The following is a 23,969-nucleotide window of genomic DNA, read 5'->3' as shown; positions in this document are numbered from 1 at the left end:
GTCTTTTTAACATAAATTAGTGTTCTTAAAAATCAACAAAAGAAAAAAAAAGCAGACAACTTATTTGCATATTAACAGATGTCATTTTTACATGCTCCTATCTTACAATGTAGAACATAATTAGTGGTGGAACAAGAAACAAAATCAATATGTGACTGAAAAATGCGAACTACAAGACTAGTGTATTAACTTGCTAATTTTTAATCGATAGTGTATCCAAAATTCTCAAGTTGTTACACTTTCAGTAAGCAGGAAAAGGACACAGAAAATATGAAAAAATTGATAATCCTAAAAGAAAAACACTTATCTGACACTGACAGGCATTAAGTCATTTTTACTATTCTGACTTTGCAAATCCTGTTATCATATTTTAAATCACCGATTAAGAGTGAAAGAGTGCAAGGAGAAGCCAGGAATCTGATGTCACTGGTAACATAGTGACTGACAGAAAATGTTTCTCTAATATAAAAAATGTATTTCATGAGTATTAACATCGATTTGGTTATGTAATACCAAGAACTTAATTGGAAGTAATATAGGTAATATTAGCATAAAATCCAAAATCTTCAAATGGCTTACAAATCTCTATATGATATGATGCCCACCACCTCACCAGCTACCTACTATGCGACACACCCCAGAACAGTGACTTTTTGTAATTTTTAGCATTCCAGGCTCCTCAATCAGGGCCTTTGTATATGTTATTCTCTTTTACTAATCCACTCTCCCAGTACCCATCTTCATTCTCTGTTACTTTTCTGATTCTACTACTCAATCTCAGTCATATCACATCTGGATAAAATAATTAATTAGGTAATAGTTGTTTAATTCCCTCTGCTCCACTGAGCACTGTCCCATGATGGCAAGGTCCATTACCCTTTTATTCAGGACATCCAACACAGAAGACCAAAAACATTCAGCAAGTATTTGGACAACTAAATGTATAACCGACCATGTGAATACGTATTATATATATATATATAATAAATCTTAAATAAACTGTACAAGTACTACAAAACTTATTTCAAAGAATCTTAGCATTTCAGAACTGGAAACAGGACTTTAGAGATCACGTAATCAAACATCTTCATTTTTCAGATAAGAAAATAAGGGCAAGAGAGGGTAAATGAATAGTCTAAGGTCACATTCAGCTAATTAGTTTAGATCAAGACAAGAATCAAGATCTCCTAGTTTACAAGACAGGCACTACTCTACAACATCTTTCAGGGAGGGAAAACGATATATTGACAAACGTCTGTAATTCTGATGGTTTTGTGATAAAATATTTTTTCAAACTTTCAAAATACTTTGAAAAAGTCTTTCCCCATATTTTACGTCCATTTATTAAATGTTAAATTTTACTTTAAAGGAAAACTAAAACTGAAAAAAAGTGTTTCATATGGAGAAAGGCTCAATTACAGGATGTGTATTCCTGCAAAATGTATCATTAGTCTAGCAAAGCAAGGATTAAAAGTTTGCTAAAATTCATTTTCTTGTTTAGGATTTTTTTTTTTTTTTTTTTTTTTTGGTAATCAAATGTGGAGCTAACCTTAAGGGAATAAACCAGTGACAAATAAGAAAGGTTTAAGAATTGAATTAGAAAATCCACTCTTCTATGCAAAAAGTTTTACCTTTGACTTTAAATAATTTTTAACCTTATCACTATAAACTCTAAAATAAATACCCTAATTAGATCTCCCCAGTAATCAGCATTCATGGATTTTAAACTCAGAAAGATTTTAAAGTAAACTGTGACCTCAGTCTTCTACCATTATATTTTAAAAAGGAAAAACTTTGACTTACCATTATTAACATTCTCTGTTATCTGACAAGTACTAATTAGCTACTGTAGTTCTATTCTGTTTTAATGAATACCTATTTAAAATACATTTCAATTGCAGAAAACACCTTTCATATGTCAGTTAGGTAAAATACTAATATCTCATACATTGTACATGTTTTGTAGATGCATTGCACATGTTTGCTAATTCATTGTATTATAACCCTTTTATTTTGCTTCCAAATAATAATTTAACATAAGAATCTTAAAGGAAAAAGATAAAAATGTATTTAAAATATAAACAGATCCCTAATATTCAATACCATGTATTTATTTTTAAAAACCTTCTTCTCTAAAGATGTCTGAGATATGCTGTAGAATAAAGTAATTTACAAAACACGAATAGTACTGTTATTTGATGAAAAATGTGCATATATGAGCTTATCTACATGCATATGTAGATATATGCATACATGCACAGTATACACAGATATATACACACATATATAAAAGCTGGAAAGGTGCAAGGTAAAGAAGCAGGGATTTTATCTAATTTTATCACACTAGGCAATGTGAGTGGCTTCAGAGAGGAAGGGGTAGCTTCTGCTTTTCTGCTTATACCCTTTCACACGGCTTCAATGTTCTTAGAAACATTCAAGACCAGACAAAAAGACCAGGCAAAAGAACAAAATCTTCTAAACCAAATTATTTACAAGATCTAATCCAAGTCCACAATATCTTCCTGAGGCAGGAAAAGATAGTTGTGGAGATAGAATAGTATCTCCACTTACTACAAGTTCTATAACAATACTAGGATATTATATTTGTATGGAATCTTACAAAGTGCTTCTACACATGTTTATCATTTGAGCCTTTAGTAACCCTCCACAGTGATGGTCATTTGTAGTTTTATGAAGATAGCCACTGTAAAGCTAAGGTTTGTTATAGGACTTCTCACTAAAAATAACACAGGATTTTTATAAGACACTAATTTCTAATATCAAATCATTATTTCTGTACAATGTGGGCACATAACTACTCTTGGAACTTCAATATTAACTCAACTATACACCATAATAGAATCATGAAATTCTGTCCTTAAAAAGCAGTTCTTAATGATCGTGGGTTCATGATCTTTCTGAGAATGAGGTAAGAGTTACAAATGGCCTTCTCAAAGAGGGAAAAAAAACCCATACATTTATATACACATTTAATTGGTTCAAGAACCTCTTTCTGGGGCACCTGGGTGGCTCAGTTGGTTAAGAGTCTGCCTTCGGCTCAGGTCATGATCTCAGGGTCCTGGGATCGAGCCCCAAGTCGGGCTCCCTGCTCAGAGAGGAGTCTGCTTCTCCCTTTCACTCCCCTCTACTCTCCCTCTGTCTCAAATAAATAAATAAAATCTTAAAAAAAAAAAAAAAAAAAAGAATCTCTTCTGATGATCTGTACACTGCTAAGGGTTTACTGAAGATCCCTGCACCCTAGAATACTCGTCTTCATCTACAAACTGATGGTCCTTTCACAAAAATTAAGTAGGCTTTAATTTTACAGCTAGTTGACTCTTAAAAAAAGGATGCTAGAGCCTCCCTCCTTACCATGCATTACAACTGTCTTTTTTCTCTGGCCGGAATTTGAAGCAGACAGTTTAATGTCTTACTTATTAAAAAATACCGGGAGAGAAGAAAGGAAAGGCAACTTTAATGATCTTAGCAAGTCAAAAGAAAGCTGACTATAATTTCCTAGTCCCAGTCCATGAAATCTTTAAAAATGTTTAAAGTGGACCTCTTGGGGTGCCTGGGTGGCTCAGTCGGTTAAGTGTCTGCCTTCGGCTCAGGTCACGATCCCAGCACTGTGGGATTAAGTCCTTCGTTGGGCTCCCTGCTTGGCAGGGAGCTTTTCCCTCTCCTTCTGCCTGCTCCTCCCCCTGCTTGTGTGCTCTGCCAAATAAATAAATAAAATCTTAAAAAAAAAAAAAAAGGTGGACTTCTTTACAGAATGGAAAGAGTTCATCCAAAATAAGAACATAAACTACATTTCATATTTATTTCATACATTCTATAATTCATGAAAACTAAATATTACTAATTCAGTGTATTAGGGCAAAACTTTCCTGTGCATACCTAGCAGCCTAAAGAATAACGAAGCTGTTAACAGCATTTGTTTGGTTTTGTTTACTTTTTTTTTTTGGAAGGATGGGGAGTCAGAGGAAATATCTGTCACAGCTTAGTGTCACATGCAAATTAGTCACTGAACTGATGTATTTTTCATTTTTCCCTATCTCAACAAAATATTGTAACATACCATTTTCTAGTTCAAAGGAAAAATGATATGTAAGTTATTTTTCTAAATGAGTGAATCTTCCTCTATTAGACACCTAATGTTCTCACTTTCATCCATGTTCTCTCCCTTTTTCTCCCTTTCCACCTCATCATTTCTGAAGAATATGGCCCTTAAAACATGGCATGATTTCAGATCTTCTTGAGCACTGAATTCTTAATAATTCAGAACTGTCATCATGAATATTAATTATGTACCTAAGCTGAAATAAAGTCATGCCTTCGACGGCAAGAATAACAATAATAGGAATAATAATAGTAATGGCAACATGCCTTTATTGGAGGCACCCACAAAAGTGCCCCATCAAAAGAGCTACATAGAGCTACTGATTTCTACCCTACTTAAGTGGCCTGACACAGACTGTCAGGTAACACCTCTTTTTTAGTATATTTGCTTCTGGAACTTTGCTGTGCCACACCAACTAGATTAGAACTATATATCTCCAATTTTTAAAATTGTACCTAAAATTACTCTACTTATCATTCTAAGAGAAAGTCTGATGAAATGTCATAGGAGTTTTAGGACACAAATTACACAGCAAATACCTTATTTCCTTAAATTCTAAAGTAAGATTTTAAAATACACCAGGGATTTAATAACAAACTTTTCACAGAAGGGAAAAATCACTACACTGATTCCCCTTTCCTTTATTCAAATTATAAATTAGGAAAACATTAACTGATTTACCACCTCTTCACAGAAGCTTTGGCAAAAAAGACAAAACTTGAGTCTGGCAATCTATTCCCAAAATGTTTGTTAGAAGAAAAACAAAAAAGCAGATGTTCTGACAGTTCCCATGAAAAAATCTTTATTCTAGACTCCAAAGACAGGTTTTTACAAAAATAGCATCATTTCTCAAGTCCACTGAATTATTTATAAATGATCAGTTTCTGAAACCATAGTATGCCAGAATTATTCAGAATTCTCAGCTAATCCAACATTCTTACTTTATAGTTGATTAAATTTATATCTGGAGATTATCAATAGTTACTCCAAATCCAGTAATTAACTGGAAGCCACACTCCTGGGCTCAGACCCAGTTGCCCTTTCTCTACCCTGCTTTTCCTCATTGGGGCTGCATCTAATTACAGTAAGATAAAAACAGTCATAACAGTAATAACAGCTGCCACACACTGAGCTCCCACGCAGTGCCAATAGTAGGTACATTTATTTCTAATCCTGACAACAATCCAGAAAGGGAGGTATTATTATTCCTATCTTGATTTTTTTAAATGTTTTAAAATTTAATTTTTATTGATTTTAATCTATAGATTAATTTTTTAAACATAAAAAAATTTTAAATAATTTTTTAATCTTTTAAGATTAAAATTTTTTAAAAAGCTGAACAGAGTTAAGCATTTTGCCCCAGTCACACCTGCTGGGATTTGGACATTGACCCCCTGCTATGTCTGGACCATGCACTCATACTTCTGAGCCTTTCTATTTGCAAATTCCTGGTCAAGAATACCCTTACTCCAGGGGCACCTGGGTGGCACAGCGGTTAAGCGTCTGCCTTCGGCTCAGGGCGTGATCCCAGCGTTATGGGACCGAGCCCCACATCAGGCTCCTCCGCTATGAGCCTGCTTCTTCCTCTCCCACTCCCCCTGCTTGTGTTCCCTCTCCCACTGGCTGTCTCTATCTCTGTCAAATAAATAAATAAAAAAATCTTAAAAAAAAAAAAAAGAATACCCTTACTCCAACTATCTAAGGACCACTTCACTTCTTTCAAGTTTCTGCTCAAATGTCACCTTATCAGAGTCTTTCTTTCATTAAATTAAACTATATCCTCACATCTTCTCTCCCACTGTTTTATTTTCTCCACAGTATTGTCTGCTACTTGAAAAATTGTTTATCTGTTCACTGTCTACCTTTCTCCAATAGAAAGTACGCTGTGTAAGAACTGTGAAGGACTCTCATTTTCTTTTTTTTTTTTTAAAGATTTTATTTATTTATTTGACAGAGAGAGAGACAACCAGCGAGAGAGGGAACACATGCAGGGGGAGTGGGAGAGGAAGAAGCAGGCTCATAGCGGAGGAGCCTGATGTGGGGCTCGATCCCAGAACGCCGGGATCACGCCCTGAGCCGAAGGCAGACGCTTAACCGCTGTGCCACCCAGGCGCCCCAGGACTCTCATTTTCTATTACATATTACATTTCTATTACACATCTCTACCTAACTACTGCACTGCAGACATGTATTTTTTTTTAACTCAGGCAAAATAAAATGTGAAACTTGCCATTTTAACCATTTTTAAGTGTGTAACTCAGTGGCATTAATTACAATCACAATGTGTGCAACCATTACCAGTACCTATTGTCAAAACATTTTTTTCATCCCAAGTAGAAATTCTTTAACCATTAAACAAAAACTCCCCATTCCCTCCCAACCAACCCGGCTCTTGGTAACCTCTCATCTACTTTCTGTCCCAGTGAATTTTCCTACTCTGCATATTCATATAGGTGGAATCATACAATAGTTGTCCTTCTGTGTTGGCTTCTTTCACTAAGTATGTTTTCAAGGTTCATCCATGATGTATAAGAACTTCATTCCTTTTTTATGACTGAATAATATTCCATTATATGAATATGTCACATTCTTTATTCATCTGCTAATGGACACTTAGGTTACTGCCACCGTTTGGCTATTATAAATGAGGTAGTCCCCCTCATCCGTGATTTTGCTTTCCATGGCTTCAGATGCTCACTGTCAACCATGGTCCAGAAGCAGATGATTCTCCTTCTGACATACTGTCAGAAGGTCAACAGTAGCTTAACACTATGTCATGGTGCCTAAGCCATTCACCTCACTTCATCTCATGTATGCATTTTATCATGTCACATCATCACAAGAAGAGTGAGCACTGTACAATAAGATGTTCTGAGAGAGAGAAACCACATTCACATTAATTTTATTACAGTATATTGCTATAAATGTTCTATTAGTGATTATTGTTATTCTCCTACTGTGCCTAATTTATAAATTAAACTTTTTTATAGGTGTGTATATATAGGAAAAACAGTGTATATAGGGTTCAGTACTATCTATGGTTCCAGGCTTCCAGTGGGGGTCCTGGAACCTGTCCCCACAGATAAAGGCGGAACTACTGTAACGCTGCACTGAACACTGGTGTACAAATATCTGTTTGAGTTCTTGTTTTCAATTATTTTGTCTGTATACCTAGTAGTGGGGTGCTGGGTCATACCATGATTCTATGAAGAAATGTCCAACACAGTGGCTGCATCATTTTACACTGAGTGGATGTAGCACCTCTGTCAAAAATCAATTGCCCATAGATAAATGGGTTTATTTCTTGACCCTTAATTCTATTCTGTTGGTATACATGTCTATCCTTTTAACACTTCCACACTGTTGATTACAGTATCTTTGTGGTGAGTTTTGAAATCATAAAGTGTGAGTCCTCTGACTCTGCTATTCTTTTCCTAGATTGTTCAGGGCCCCTTGAAACCGTCTATGAATTTGAGAGTCGACCTTTCCATTTCTAAAGATTGTTAGAATTTTGATAGGGATTGCACTAAATCTACAGATCACTTTGGTTGGTATTGATAGCTTAACAATATTGTCTTCCTACCCAAGAACATGGATGTCTTTCCACTTATTTAGGTCTTATTCAATTTCTTTTAGCAATGTTTTTTAACTTTCAGTGTAGGAATCTTTCACCTCATTGGTCACATATAATCATAGGTATATTATTTCTTCATATGCTAACATATATAGAATTGTTTTCACAGTTTCCTTTCCAGATCACTCATTGTGGGTGCATAGTAACAAGGATTTTTATGTGTCCATTTTGTACCCTACAATGTTGCTGAATTCGTTTATTAATCCCAGTAGCTTTCTTTGGGATTCTTTGGGATTTTCAAATACAGAATCATGTCATCTGAAAATAGAGACAGTCTCACTTCTTCCTTTACGATTACATGTCTTTTATTTCATTTTCTTATTTAACTGCTCTGGCTAGAACTTTCGGTGGAATGTTGACGAGCAGTGGTAAAGTAAGCATCCTTGTCTTGTTTCTAAACTTAGTGAGAAGCTTTGAGTCTTTCACCACTCCGTTTGATGTTACCTGTGAGTTTCTCGTAATTGCCTATATTGTGTTGAGGAAGTTACCTTCTATTCCTAGTTTCCCAAGTGTTTTGATTACAAAAGAGTTTAGGATTTTATCAAATGCCTTTTGTGTATCAGTTAAGATGACCATCTGTTTTTTCCCTTTTTCTATTAATGTATTATGTTACAAGGACGGATTTTTTTATACTGAACCAAACTGTACTCCTGGGATAAATCCCACTTGGTCATAGTGTCCACACCTTTTAATATGTTGTTGGTTCAGTAGCATTTTGTCGGATTTAACAGGCATTTATTTTGAAACAATTATCAGAAAATAATACAAAAATACTGTTATCGTTTGTATTATTTCTTAGTTATTAAGAATTATTTTTTAATTGAGGGGAAATGTACATATCTTTAAGACATTCTGTTAAATACTAAATATTAAAGTGAAGTGAAAGGAAAAATTGTCCCTTTTTATGTCAGTGATAAGTTTTACAACCTCTTTGGAATGTTGCAATTTTAAAGCTGTTGCTTAAGTATCCTTTTTACATACCTGCAAATATATAATGAATCTGTAAAAAATAACCAAAAAAACAAAAAAAGATCTACAGAATAAATATAACATCAATAATTTTAAATCTACTCCTAAAACAAAAAGTAACATGAAAATAATTTACCCCTTCATAGAAAACTTTTGCACAGTCCTTTGCTAATTTTCCAAAAAATAATACATTGATGGTGTTGATCTCTGAATTTGAATTTTCTTGTTCTACAGAGAAAAACACAAGCACAGAAAAACACTAATTAGATACAGCAGTTTTACACACACAAGAAAATTGATGACAACTACATTCTAAAAACTACAGTTACTTCAAAATATAATTATGAAGAATAATTAAAACTTTCATAATTCACTTTTAGTTTAATATCATAAGTATTGCAAAAATAATGCACAGAATACTATTAAGTACGAAAAACCAAAATTATAACAAGTTTCAACTAGAATACATTTTATAAATTTCTATAAACATCACATTAACACATAAAATAACCACATTCTATTTATTTTCCATGTTTATAATAAAAAGAAATTGAATATGGTATTCAATTTTTATACTATATATCACCCCCAAAGTAGTTCACTTTTTCTGAACTTCTAATGTGTCAGCACATTTTTAATATAGATAAGTGTGATCTTCTCCTCCAGCATGCACAAATTAAAGAGTAAAAGAACAGAGTGTGTTTTTCTCCTCCAGCATGCACAAATTAAAGAGTAAAAGAACAGAGTGTGTGTAAAGACCAAAGTATCTATGATTTTGAAAATGAAATCTAATTGGGGAAGAAAAAAAAAAAGAATTTCCACAATCTTCACTCTCCAGATATCACCTTCTACAACCAGTACAGCAGGGCCAAATGCTAAGACTCAATTATATCATCTGAGGAAAGTCTCATTCATATCAGCTTTCAAATATCCAACTACTCCAAGAAACTGCCGTCATATCAGATTTTTATGCATCTATAGAGTATATGAAAGATCTTTCCCAAAATGATCGTCTTTTTCGTGTGACTTAGAAGTCTTGAATCTGCTACTGTGTCAGGTCTGGTGGCACTCACCAGTGAAACAACTATCACATAGCTGCCTACTGCCTCCTTTCACTTACCTCTTCAACTCCGCAAAACAAGTGTATACATAACTGAATCACTAATGTTTCTCAAATACAAAAACATAGTGGTTTCTAATCAAAATATAACACAATGTTAATATCTTGAATCACTTATCAGGTGTCTGTGTCTGGCCATGTGGACTAATAGAGACTGGGTTTATTTTCTGATGTTAAAATGACTAGAAAGCTAAGAAAAAATATACGAAACAACAGTTTTCAGATATCAAACAGGAAGTGCAGGAAAGTGATCTGAGAAGGAAAATAAGACAATATCCCTAGCTTACTTCCTAGAGAATTTCCAGGCAGCAGAAATGGAGTTAAAATTCAACAAAGCTCAGCAGCCTTCACTGAATTCAGAAGAGTCTGATATGAGAATAAAAAGGTGGCTAGAATTTGCAGGGCAGAGTGCTGAAAGAAGGACAGCAGCACAGATTGAGAGTGCTCTGGTGATCTGAAGATGGGTGCCTTAGGTCTTTGGCTGAATATTTATCTTCAAGTACATGGAAGGCAAGTACCTCATGAAGAGGAAGAACCACTTGAAAGGAATAGGCAGCACAATTCTGAGACTCACACAGGGCTAGGAATTGCTCTGGTTCCAACCAGACAGAATGGAATCCTCACACAGAAGGCAGAGAGTATAACTGTCAGAAGGGTATTTCCTTAGTGATAAGGCCAAATTGGCCTAAAAATAAAAGTTGTTTTATACCCACCCCAACAAAGCTAATCAAATTGATTCCAAGAAAATTAAATGTATCCCAAAATAAAGACAAGTAATATTTAAAGGATGGATAAGAAATAAACCCAACATTTGCTAATATAAAATTCTAAATGGTATCCAGTAAAAAAATTACCAGCCATGAACATGATGAGGAGAAATGGAAGATATAAAAAAAATCCCAAAATGAACTTTCAGAGTTGAAAAATATAGTATTAGAAGTTAATAGTACACTGAAAACAGCAGATGAACAAAAAATAAAGTGTTACAGAAAACTGAAAAACAGAGAAGAATCAATGAAAAGAAAAGCTGATTTTAAAGATCAATAAAATAAATATTTAGCCAGAATGATCAGGGGAAAAAAGATAGAGAATAGTCACAAAATATCAAATGAATGAAACAGGACATCACTATAGACCCTACCAACATTAAAAGTACATCAAAAATATATTATGAATAACTTTATGCCAATATATTTGACAACTAAGATGAAATAGATAAATTCCTTTAGAAACACAAACTACTGAAACTTACTCAAAGAAAAAAAGATAAAAAAGAAAAGTCCTATTAACAAATAAATACACTGAACTTAGGGTTTGGAACTTTCCCATAAAGAAATTTCCAGGCACAGCTGGCGTCGCTGATGAATTCTACAAACATTTAAGGAAGAAATAAAAACAATTATAAATAAACTCTTCCAGAAAACAGAAGACAAGGAGGCACTTAATGAAGACAGCATTACACTAGTACCAAAATCATGCAAAACCATTACAAGAAAAGAAAGACATGGAACAACATCCTTCATAAACTTAAGATGTAAAAATCCTTAATCAAATATTTGTAAATTAAACCTAACAATATATCAAAAGGATGATTCATCAGGCCTACTACCTTATCATGCTTTATTTTTCTTCGGACCACATTTCTACCTAATATTACTTATGTAATTATTTACTGAATTTATTTACCCCCCTAAAATGTAAACTTCATGAAGCCAAGAGCTTTATTTTGGTCACTGCTGTATCTCCCATACCTAGAACAGTGTCCAATATATAAATGGTTTTCAGTAGTTACAGAGTGTTCTAGTTCAAAGTCTGTTTCCCATTCACTGCTGCAGGCCATTCTTCAATCCATTTTCAGGCTTCAGAGGAGACCTATTTTGGTCCTCAAATACTCCATGGCAGCTCTTCCTAGCCTACCAGGATTATTTCAGGGTTACTAGGAAGAAGGCATAATCTCATATAACTATACCTAGGTAACAACACGCTGAAAGGAGTATTTTAAGTTAATTTTGCTAAGCTGTTTAGGTCACACACATAGAAGTTGGGGACCAGTTAGCTATTGTAACAAGTTTAGATAAGAGATTAAAGGAATATGAAGCAAAATAGAAGAAATGGGTGAGGGGAGAGAGAATACATGGTACCAAAAAATTTAGTGAAAAAAAAGTTTATTTCATTCTACAGTTTTTTTACACTACTGTGTATGTATTACCCTTTAGAAATTATTTTTGTGCTTATGTGTGTGTATATATATATGTCTGTGTGTGTATATATATATAATATATAATATATATATATTATATATATATTAAGCTATCCATTTGTAGATTGTAAGAAAAGGTTAAGCAGAAATGGTCTTATTATATTGAATACCTTGTAGTGCAATCTTCAATACAGCTGTTCTGTTTCCACCATAAGTTAAAGAGGAAATAAAGGAGAGTCTCCCCTAAAATGAGAGAAAAACAGTTACACAGAAAACCCAAAAGAGCTTATTATAACACCAAGAGATAAGTTAAAATTGGAAAAACTATTTTAAAAACAATAAACTTTTATTTTTCAAAAAAATCAAAGTATTATGTTCAAGTCACCATATTTAAGAAATGAAAGTGATTTTACTAAAGAAATTTCAGAAGGCCTAATTATTTAGGGTCATAACTTAATTTTTTAAATAATCTTATTAGCTAAATATTATCTAATTCCTCATTTTACAGATGAAGATGAATGGCTCAACTTCAGTTTCATTTTAACCCCTATAAGGTTGTTCTCTACTGAAGAAAAATGAAGAGTTTGCTCCTAGAAAGAAATAAACACTAATTTAAAGAATTTAAAAATGCAAAATGGTAATCTCATAAATAAGGGCAATGTGGACAAAACAATGAAGTAAAGCACACATAAAGTTCAGTCCTCATTCTTCTGTAACTAACCAGCTCTGTCACCTTAAAAAAGCTATTTAATCACAGTCTCTCAGACAAAATGAAGTAATTAATCTAGATAGTTTCTATACTTTCTTCTGGCTCTAAAATTTAATGATCCTATGAATAAATACATTATAGGTCTCTTTGAAAAGAGACCTCTACCTCTCTGGGGATAAGGAGAAAGAGGTTTACAGGTGGGAGAGCCAGACCTACAGCTGGGGACAGGGCAGAATCACTAGAAGACCTCACCCATAAGACCCAGGTCACCTTGCCTGATAAGACTGAGGCTAAATCAGAACAAAGAACATTCACTTATCACAAGACTAACAACAAGTATCTAGTAAAAATTAACATGATCTACAACTGGGACAGAGGCTCAAGAGCTGGGAGAGAAACTTTAGCTGAGGTTAAGCACAAAGACAGGACCTAAAACTGAAGACAGTGAGAAAACCCCTCTGGCCAAACAGACCCCCTTCTAAATACAAAGTAACTCTAAATGAATACGAAAGTAACCAGAACAACAAATCCTAAACTTCGCTCAACTTCTAATTTGGTTAACTCAACACACCACACTAAGGCCTAGCAGAAAGACCCACACATTCCCAGGAATAAAAACTACTGCTTTTGGTTTCCACTGCCCTTCACAAGAGATACAGCTTACAACAACAACAAATTATGAGACATATAAAAGAACAGGAAAGGACACAAAGTAATCAAGGGAACTTCGATCAGATTAAATTAATCAAAATGAACTCAAAACAGGTGCTTTTGTTACTCTGACACTTGATCCACCTAGATGAAAGAAAGCTCTAAGTGAGAGTCCAGAATGACTGAAAGATGTGACATTATGGTTTCTGGAATGGGACACACAGATTTTGTTAACAATGGAGAGCCAAAAACTCAGGCATCTAGGGAGAGATGCCCAGCACTGGGGAGGAGCCCCCAATCCTGGAAAAGGAACTCTTCAAACATCAGGAGGTACAGAGGAAGGAAGGAATTTTAATCTTTGTCTTTCATAACTATTCCAGAAGCCTTCCCCTCACCCCAAAGGAAAAGGCACTCTGGAGCTGCTCTCACAAACTACAGGGACTCTGAAAGTTAACTAACTGCATCCCCGACCTGGGCCCAACCATGAGCCCCCAGGGCATGGCCCAGCTCCTGTACCTTCCATGTAAGATACTTTGAAACGTTTCTACAACTTCTACGGCAAATGAGCTGGACAAGTAGGCCAGATTTAACTGACTGCTCTCCAGTAGTCTCTCTGAAAACAAGGACTAAACTGAAGTAATAGGACCGAACTAGGCCTTGAGGCTTCCCAGCTGGCAGACCGCACAGGGGAGCCTGTCAACCTGTGCTGCCTGACTGATCTATGTCCTTTCTTGAGGGTCCCCAACAACTGTAAACTCTTTGTTTCCAAGGGTACCATGTAGGCCCTTAGTATTTGTGCTTCCTGTGTGAAAGGCAGAAATCAAGCAAAAAAAAACCCAAAAAACAAACGAACAAAAGAACACCAGCGTGATTTCTTCCTGGGGAGAGTAATAAGAAATATTCAAGTTTTGGGGCTCCTGGGTGGCGCAGTCGTTAAGCGTCTGCCTTCGGCTCAGGGCGTGATCCCAGCGTTCTGGGATCGAGCCCCACATCAGGCTCTTCTGCTGGGAGCCTGCTTCTTCCTCTCCCACTCCCCCTGCTTGTGTTCCCTCTCTCGCTGGCTGTCTCTGTCAAATAAATAAATAAAATCTTAAAAAAAAAAAAAGAAATATTCAAGTTTTTAAGGAAGCACCTTTAGTTGATTATGTGGCCCTCAGTTATAAATTAAGTAGGAAGTTTTACTCACAATAAGTTATCCCATTAGAAAGATAGTATACAATTTGTTCCTATCTTTAGCTGAAGTGAGCAAAGAAAAAATGGAAGTTGAACTAAACAATAAGCTTTGGAAGTTTAAGGATGACTGAATAGTAAGAGACTTCCAGGGGGATTTATGTCCCCAGAGTTGTGTTTCCATTTCAATAAGGGATGGATGAACCCTAGAAACAGTCCTTTACATTCTAAATGATATATCTATATTCAGAAGACGTGGTTTTTCTCTGACTCTCAGGAGCGGAGGATAAAGCTGGATAGGACAGCTGTCCTATATAAACTCCCAGATTCATAATTTCAAGGTTCCTTTTCTACAGTGCAAGAAATCCCCTTTTCACACACAGGAAGACTTTTGATCCTCACCATATTGCCTTGAATGAGGAAGATGGGGGATAGAAAACTGATGCAGTCATTGTTGAGAGTAAAAATTACAGTTGGTCTATACTCCAGAAATCTCATGTTAGATTTCAGGATAAAAGTGAATATTAGATATTAAAAATGTATCACACATGCCCCCATTATAAGAGTGGAGTCTTCTTAAGGTCAGTGCCTCTCAGATACGATACAAATGCTTTTGTGCACAGTATGAACCTAATCTATTTGGCTCCTCCTGACCAACCAAATCTACTGAACGGTATGTAGTACACCACCTAGAAGCTGGATTATATATCATTGCTTGAGAGCTACTTGACCACTTGACATTTACCCAAATAAAATAAACACCTATGTTTACATAAAAATTTGTACGTGAATGCTTATAGCTGCTTTACTCATCATTTTAAAAAACTGGAAAGAATCCAAATACTGCTACACTGAGGAATGAAGAAATGGACTGTGATGGAATTCTAGTCACCAATAAAAAGGAACAGTACTGACCAACATAACATCCTGGAAGAATCTCAAATAATTCGTGAAAGCCGCCAGGCTCAAAAGGCTACATAGTGCAGGACTCCATTTACATGGCATTCTTCATTCTTTTTTTTTTTTAATTTTATCTATTTATCAGAGAGAGAGAGAGAGAGAGAGAGTGTGTGCTAGTGCACAAGCAGGGGGAGGGGCATAGGGAGGGAGAAGCAGGCTCCCAGCTAAGGAGGGAGTCCAATGCAAGACTCGATCCCAGGACCCTGTGATCATGACCTGAGCCGAAGGCAGATGCTTAGCCAGCTGAGCCACCCAGGCATCCCTCTTACGTGGCATTCTTAAAAGGCGAAAAGTATACTGTCAGAAAACTGGTAAAAATTGGTTGCCAGGGGTTGCAATCGGAGTAGCAGCTGACTATGAAATTTTGGGGAGTGATGCATTGTTATACAGCTTAATTATATTTGTGATTATATGTTCTTATACGTCTGTCAAAACTTGAAGAAATGTACACTAAAAAACAATGAATTTAAGTGTAAAATGCATTTAACAAAACTCAAGAAACATAAATAGGAGGTATCTGCAGGTTAAAAAAGGGTATGTAAGTATTCAAACTGAGAGCTGAAAAATAAGAGATTCATTCAGATATATGAAAGAACAGAAATCATATACTTTGATCTAACTTTTTAAAATAAATGAGCATTGTTCATGAAAATGTTCTAATCATGAGAAATAAATAAAGGATATTTCCTAGTTTTAACCCTACCGAATAATAACATGTTCACTTACAGCTAAAAGGAGGTATTGTAATAAAAGGGCTAAAACTGAAAAATATTTCACTAATATAAGTAGGAACAAAAATTAAAAAATACAGATAGTAGACTGCATAATCAGGAGAAAAGTAAGAACTTAGCAAACAACTGTATCATTTAAATGCCTCTATATCAGGCATACAAAATAAAAATGTTACAACTAGATACAACTCAGTAGTAACTTGTAGTAATGATTTGTTAGAAAATTGAATCAGAGAAAATGGATTCTCACAAATAATATATACTAATAAAGTACATAAGAAACATCACACTAATCAGCCAAATGCAAAGTAAGTTTGACAATACTAAGAAGTATTTGGTAAGACTTTAAATGCAATGAAGTAGAAAACAAACTGTAATCCATAAAACTGTATTTCATATGAAAGAAAATACAAGGGAAATGGAAAATAAACATAAGAATAAAATATGTAACAATGTCTACATGGAGAATATTGATTAGAAAAGTAAAACTGAAATGAAGCATTATTCTCTTTCTTTCACTATCAGACCCATTTTACTTATAAAGCCCCCACCTCCTTCCTGTTACATTCTCTCCTTTATCCCTAACTCAGGTACAAGAACTAAAATGAAAAATTCACTAACTATGCATAACAGAATACTGGACATGGCAGAAAAAAACATTCAATGAACTTGAAGACAGATCAATAGAAATTAATTTGAAAATTTCACTCAGGCAAAAACCAAAACAATACTTAAGAAAATGGAACAATACCTCAGAGACCTATGGGACAATATCAAACAGCTTAACATACAAATAGACATGTAACTGATATCCTGAAAGGAGAAAAAAGTAATCATGTGGTAGAAAAAAAAAATTCCAAGAAACATAGTCAATAATTTTCTTAATTTGACAGAAAACATTGATTTATGGATCCAAGAAGCTCAGTTATACATAAGTAGGAGAAATTCCAAGAAAAGCCACACCCAGGCACACGGCAGTCCAACTGCTAAAACCAAAAGATAAATAAGAAAAGAGCCAAAAGCAGAACAGGACACATTACGTATAAAACAATGGAAGCCAGAAAGCAACAGAATTATGTTAAAAAGTACTCAGAAGGGCAGGGGGAGTCAACATCAAATTCTATATCCAGTAAAAATTACCTTCAAAATGAAATGAGTGATGGATATTAAGGAGGGGACTTGTGATAAGCACTTGGCACTGTATGTAAATGATGAATCACTAAATTCCTCTCCTGAAACTAATATTACACTGTATGTTAACTAACTGGAATTTAAATAAAAACTTGAAAAAATAAAAAATCCCAAAGGTGAAATAAAGGCATTCTCACCTGAATGAATACTAAGAAAATTCATCTCCAGCTGTACTACAAGAAATGCTAATGGATGTTTTTCAAGATGAAGGGAAACTTGGGTCTACTGGTAAAAATAAAGCACATCAGAAATAGTAAATATGTCAGTCTGTATAAAAGACTATGTTTTTGCCTTCTCTTAATTTCCTTGAGAGACAACTCCCCATTTAAAAGCAAGAGCTAACATTGTAAGGTGGAGTTTATAATACATATACAAACAGATATAACAGCTCAAGGAACAGGGGAGTAGGAAATGGAAAAAATTCTATTTGTCAACTGGGAAGAAAGAAGCAGGACATGAGAAATAGGAAGCATTACTTGAAAAGTGGTACAATATTAACTGTAAGTAGATTTTAATAAGAAGGTATATTGTTAGTACTAGAGTACATTAAAGACAATAATAAGGCAGGTGTTGTTCAAACCAATAGAGAAAAGAGAACAGAATGGGAAAACAATATTTCATGAACCCACAGAACTCAGGAAAGAAGGAAAGATGATCACAAAAAGGACAAATGGAAATCAAAAAGCAAGATCGTATTACTTAAACACCATTGTAACAATTACTTTACATATAAATTAAGCACTCCAATTAAATGGTGAGATCGACAGACTGGATTAAAAAGCATAATCCAGTGACATGCCATCCAAGGGATACTTAAAATATAAAAACATAAATAAATTAAAAATAAAAGATACACCATCCAGTTAATCTAAAAATGCTGGCATAGCTAGATTACCAGATAAAACAGATGCTCAAAAAGTTACCAGAGATAGACATCTGATAATGACAAAAGGATCCATTCATCAAAAAGAAATAACCACCTAAATACATATGCACTTAATAACAAAGCTTCAAAATAGATGAATACTGACATAACTAAAAGAAGAAATAGACAAATCCACAATCATACCTGGTATTAACACCTCTCTCTCAGTAGTTGATAGAACAAAGAGAAATAAAATCAGTACAAATACAGAAGACCTGAAAACACAATCGTACAAGTTTATACCATTAACGTTGACGGACCACCAGAAAAGACAATTGCTGAAAACACATTCCTGTCAACTACACATGGAATGTTCAGGAAAGCAAACCACATGGTGACCTATTAAGTCTTAATAAACTCCAAAAAAACTGAAATCTTGCAGAAATTACAAATCAGTATCAATAACATATTTAGACACATCCCTATCTTATTAACTGTCCCCAATGTTACTCCTTAAACATCCTCTTTAAATGCATCCCTTCCTTTTCATTCCTTCACAATAAAATGTATTCTTTAATATGAAATGGAATATTTAAAATGAGAAATCACAATTTTTGTTACTGGTAGTTTACAACAATTGTATTTACTTCACCACTTGTTATTAGTAACCTTGTGTAAATTTTTAGGACTGTTGACAGTTTGAAAAAATTTCTATTAAGTTTCTTTCCTGTATAAGCTGCAAGATTTGTAACAATTGTCCTTGAAGTAGCTTCAGATTCCATAGTTTCAGTATCTATTTTCATCCAGTAACTATATACACCTCATGCTAGGTCTGACAGTATATATTCATACCCTGGTACAACTTCTGATTCCATACTTTTCTTCTATACTACCCAATGAGTGGGAGTGTTCCTAGAAAACATTTCTACACCGGGAGAGCTCACACATTCTGGCTATTAATGGAAGTAACTGCAAAGCACACAAATATATCTCATTAAACCTATTCCACAGGTCAACTTCCCCTTAGCTACATATTCCAAAAATGTTCTCAGCCATTCCAATGCCACTTGATAAGACAGGAAATGTGATGGAAGTGAAGTCAAAATGGAAAGAGACAGCAATCTTAACCATTTTATATTAAAACATCCCACTTGTGTAAATTTTACAAATATGAAAATGTAAATTCATTTCTAAGACCCCTATCATGGTCTTGGTCTTGTTCAAATAAGTTTTTTTTTTTTTTTTAAGATTTTATTTATTTATTTGACAGAGAGCCAGACAGAGAGGGAATACAAGCAGAGGGAGTGGGAGAGGAAGAAGCAGGCTCCCAGCAGAGGAGCCTGATGTGGGGCTCGACCCCAGAATGTCAGGATCACACCCTGAGCCGAAGGCAGACGCTTAACAACTGAGCCACCCAGGCGCCCCAATGTTCAAATAAGTCTTTTAAGCTTGAACTTCACTAATTGCAAAATAATTCTGTCTCTGGTCAATGAGATTATGGTACATTATTTTCACTGAAAACTATGAGTCTAAGTAAATTCCTTGTCCAAAGGCGTGTTAATGATATCATTATCTTGACCACATTAACTAGCATTTACTGAATGCTTAGAATTCATTAAATAGCACTTCACACTTAATCCTCATTGCATTTCTATGAAGTAGGTTCCATTATAATTCCTAGCTTACAAATGGAAAAGATAAGGCATAGGTAGATAAAATTACTTTCCCAGTTACATAGCTAGTAAATGGTGGATCTTTGCTTGAATCCAACCAGCCTGTCTCCAGGGCTTCCACTCCTTTTCACGATGCTAAACTGCTATAGGAGTAAGTTTATGAACATGGACTATGAGTCTGAGTGTGAGTGTACTGGAAGGAAAGGGGACAGGGTGAGGACAGAATAGAAGAGGAAAGAAAATGCAGATAAATTTTTAAAAACTTTATTTTATTTCACTTTAGTGCAGTAGCTGTGAAATTGATTTTAGGTAGTATAAGAGACAGTCACTGTTAACCAAATGCAAAACTGACTCAGCTAAAATCAAAATGCTTTCCGCTACTTCAGGACTATGACTTTCATAATAAAAATATCAAAATACCAGAATACCACAACATACTCCTTGAAAGACATTTCCTGCTTTCACTTTCTCACCCAACATTCAATCCTCAAACCACTAAAAAGCCGATCCAGCAACATTAGGCTTTCCAACATTAGTCTTTCTTGATTATTAAATCAAACAGATACTTTTCAGACCTTAGACTGAGCATTTAGCAACAACATAATGCTTTGGTTAGTGGTAAATGTAAAGAAAATTCAGATCACAGCTCAGCCACTTAATAGCTAACCTTGGATCTAACCTTGGATGAATTACTTATGCTGTATCTGTTTTCCCAACTATAAAATGGGAATAATAATATCTATTTACAGGGACCTTTCAAGAATTAAAAGACAGAACGTATGTAAAGCACTTAGGAGAGTGCGTACCAGACAGCAATTTACGTAAGAGTTACTGATACTACTCCTTGGAACTTACCTTTCTAAATAAATATACAAGACACCACTCTCTCCTGGTTTTTCTCCTACACCTCTGGATTATCTATCTCTTATTCATGCTACCTTCTTAACACTAACATTCTTCAACACATCTTCTCATTCTATTCTTTGGCCAAAATCTCCCTAAGTAGGAACTCTTTGAGCTCCAGAACCCAAATCTATTTGCCTATAGGACATTACTACCTTGATACCTTTAATAACCTCTGAAAGATATCCAAAACTGAACTCATTATCTTTCTTCCTAAAAGCATGCCTATTATTTTCCCAGGGTTAACAGGACTTACAACCAGGGAAATGTCCTGAACTCCTCTTTACCTCTCTCATCTAATGGTTCTCCAAGACTTGTTGATTCTGCTTCTTTATCTTGTCAGTTCCAACTTGTCTAGATTCTAACACCAGCTCTACTACTTATTAGCTGCATCTCAGGCCAATCACTTAACCTCTGGAAATGCAGTCTCCTCACTTACAGCCAAAGAATAATAGGACCCAATCCATAGGGCTTTGCGATGATTAAATGAGTTAATATATGTAAAGCACTTAAAATACTTCTTAGTTCCTAGAAAGAGCTCAATGTTAACTTTTGTTACTATTATTATATTACTATTTTGTCTGTCTCCTTTCTATGATCTCCTCTGCCCCCGGTTCAGACCAACATCAACTCTAAACTAGATTACTTCAACTGTCTCTTAACTAATTAATTATTCTTCCTCTAATCATGCCCTTTCTGATATATTCTTCACCCAAAAGCCAGAGCAATTTAAACCCAAAGTGAATCATGTCTTTGTTCTGCTTAAAATCTATTAAAGGTCTCCCAGTTCGTAGGGTAACATTCAAATTCTTCAACATGCACATGAGGACTGCTTATACCCAAAATGAAAGGTATAATCTCAGTCATCCTTTAAGTTCCAGCTCCACTTTCCTGACCTAACTTGTCAAAACCAAAGGTTCTCTCCTAAGTGTTCACATACCACAGTTCTAATACCAATTCATGAATATAATTAGAGATTAGGTAAACTGTTCAAACCCAAAAGAATTCAGTCCCCTTTAGTTCAAGCCCCATATTCGTTCATCTTTGTACCCTCAAAACTTATTCCAGTGTATCACAAAAGAATTCAATAAATGTTTGCTAAATGAATGCTAAATAATTAAGAATAGCATCAAATAGTCACAAACACTCTGATGCATGTAAAACTATTTCTAAAACAACTCTTAAAATAAGCTCAACATAAAAATAAGCATTCCTTTTAGAAGAAAAAAGCATTCTGAGTTATGAAAATTCTTACCTGGATGTATTTTTTGCTATAATCACAACCTGGCTGTAGAGAACTGAAATCTACTTTGTTTAATTCATTTAGCAGTTCAACTTCAGGCACTCCATTGACTTCTTTTATTAACTCAAGTGGCATATCAGATCTGCTTCAAAATGTTGTCCAGAGCAAATTCAACTGGAGAAGTTGACAGCTTGCTGCTGAAAACACAAAGACTAGTGTTTTACCCAAAGTGTAGTCAGTAATTTTAAGCCTCTTTGACTTCGTTTTGCTTTTTCTTTTAGTTAGTAATCACTCTTGGGGGGTGTAGTGAATTATTCTATAATTTTATTACAAGAATCAATACATGCATTCCCCTAAGACACTGAAACTCAACCCTTCTCTATTTAGTTTTCTATTTAAAGAAGTACCTCTAAAAGCCAGTTTTAGGATCTGTGAAAACTACGCTAACAATGTCCTTTACCAAAACTGTGCTTTAAAATGTACAAGCTACTGGGGAAGGGATGGGGGATTGAAAAGTTTGGTTCTCTTTTTTAATCCCTTAGCAGTTGTAATAGTGTGTACTCAAATCGGGCACCAAAAGGTAATTACTCCAAAATACATCTGTTGCCTCCTCCCTCCAGCCCCTATACAATCTCAAGGACTACTGAACTGATACTAACTTGTGCTTCGTAGGCTCAACCTTACTTCTCAAACGTCTTGAGTGGGACACGCACTAGTGTCAAAACTTAATTTTAATGTGTGCGCACCAACCTTCCTCAAGCCAGTCGAGCTCCGTGAGGGCGGGGACTTGGGCTAACTCAAGTCAGCTGCTCACAAAACGCCAAGCAAGATACTGAACACAGCGCGCTCACGCTAAAGACAAATATGAAGGGTCTTTCTGCAATAGCCACACCAAATTTTGATCTAAACTAAATCAGTCTCTTTAGCATACCCGCTCACAACCCGAACCACTTCCTACCCACGCAACGAACTCCGCACCGACTTAGAAAATCACTCACCCCAGCGCTAGAGAAAAACAAGGAAGTTTAGACGGCGCGCCGGTGACGTCACACGCACGCGGCGGCCCAGGTCTCACGCATGCGTACACGGTCTCTAGGGCTAAACTCTCTGCTCCCAGGCCCGTGGAGGACGAACTGCATGCATGATGATGGTTCCTAGGCCTAAGGTATCTTGGAAGTTTCGCGTTATACGTAGATGGTACGGGCCAGGGTGAGGATGGGGCCGTGGTACAGTATCCACCAGGAATTTTCGGTGCTCCCCTTAGCCCCGCCTCCTGTCCGTCTCCCGCGGTCCAGGCTGGAGGCGCGGACTGGGGAGGCGGAGGCGGTCCGCTGGGAGATTCATAAATCCTGTAACCAATAAAAAGTCTGTTCCAAAACCGGGGCGGGATTTGAGATTAGAGGCTCCTGTGAGCAAGGCACTTCCGGTAACCCCGGTTTTCTTTCTTTCTTTTTTTTTTTTTAAGATTTTATTTATTTATTTGACACAGAGAGAGACAGCCAGTGAGAGAGGGAACACAAGCAGGGGGAGTGGGAGAGGAAGAAGCAGGCTCGCAGCCAAGGAGCCTGATGTGGGGCTAGATCCCAGGACTCTGGGATCACGCCAGAAGCCGAAGGCAGACGCTTAACGACTGAGACACCCAGGCACCCTAACCCCCGGTTTTCTACCTCTGAAGCGATCACCCAGATGCAGATTTTACAGAGAAATAATTTCATCAATGAGTAATGCTATTTTTAGATAGATTGGATTAACTTCTTCATTGGTTTATAGGGCTATGGCCTGGCGTTGTAATGAATAAGACGTATTATTAAATGTGAATTTTTTGCTAAT

General features: G+C 35.6%; 1 protein-coding gene across 1 annotated transcript in view; it reads right to left on the bottom strand.

Annotated features, from left to right (window-relative positions):
* Positions 1 to 23,603, bottom strand: part of LOC103676690 (protection of telomeres protein 1-like) — a 28,681-nt gene extending 5,078 nt beyond the window's left edge. The window contains exons 1-4 of the mRNA XM_040644546.1: positions 23,138 to 23,603; positions 22,152 to 22,336; positions 12,214 to 12,286; positions 8,860 to 8,951 (exon numbers count right to left, since the gene is read on the bottom strand). Of these exons, the coding sequence (XP_040500480.1) occupies positions 8,860 to 8,951; positions 12,214 to 12,286; positions 22,152 to 22,274 (288 nt within the window). The 5' untranslated portion in view covers positions 22,275 to 22,336; positions 23,138 to 23,603. The remainder of the gene's footprint in view (positions 1 to 8,859; positions 8,952 to 12,213; positions 12,287 to 22,151; positions 22,337 to 23,137) is intronic.
* Positions 23,604 to 23,969: the final 366 nt, after the last annotated feature.

Source organism: Ursus maritimus, unplaced genomic scaffold (genome assembly GCF_017311325.1).
Source record: "Ursus maritimus isolate PB19 unplaced genomic scaffold, ASM1731132v1 scaffold_3, whole genome shotgun sequence".
Taxonomy (NCBI): domain Eukaryota; kingdom Metazoa; phylum Chordata; class Mammalia; order Carnivora; family Ursidae; genus Ursus; species Ursus maritimus.
This window is presented reverse-complemented; position numbering and strand designations above follow the sequence as displayed.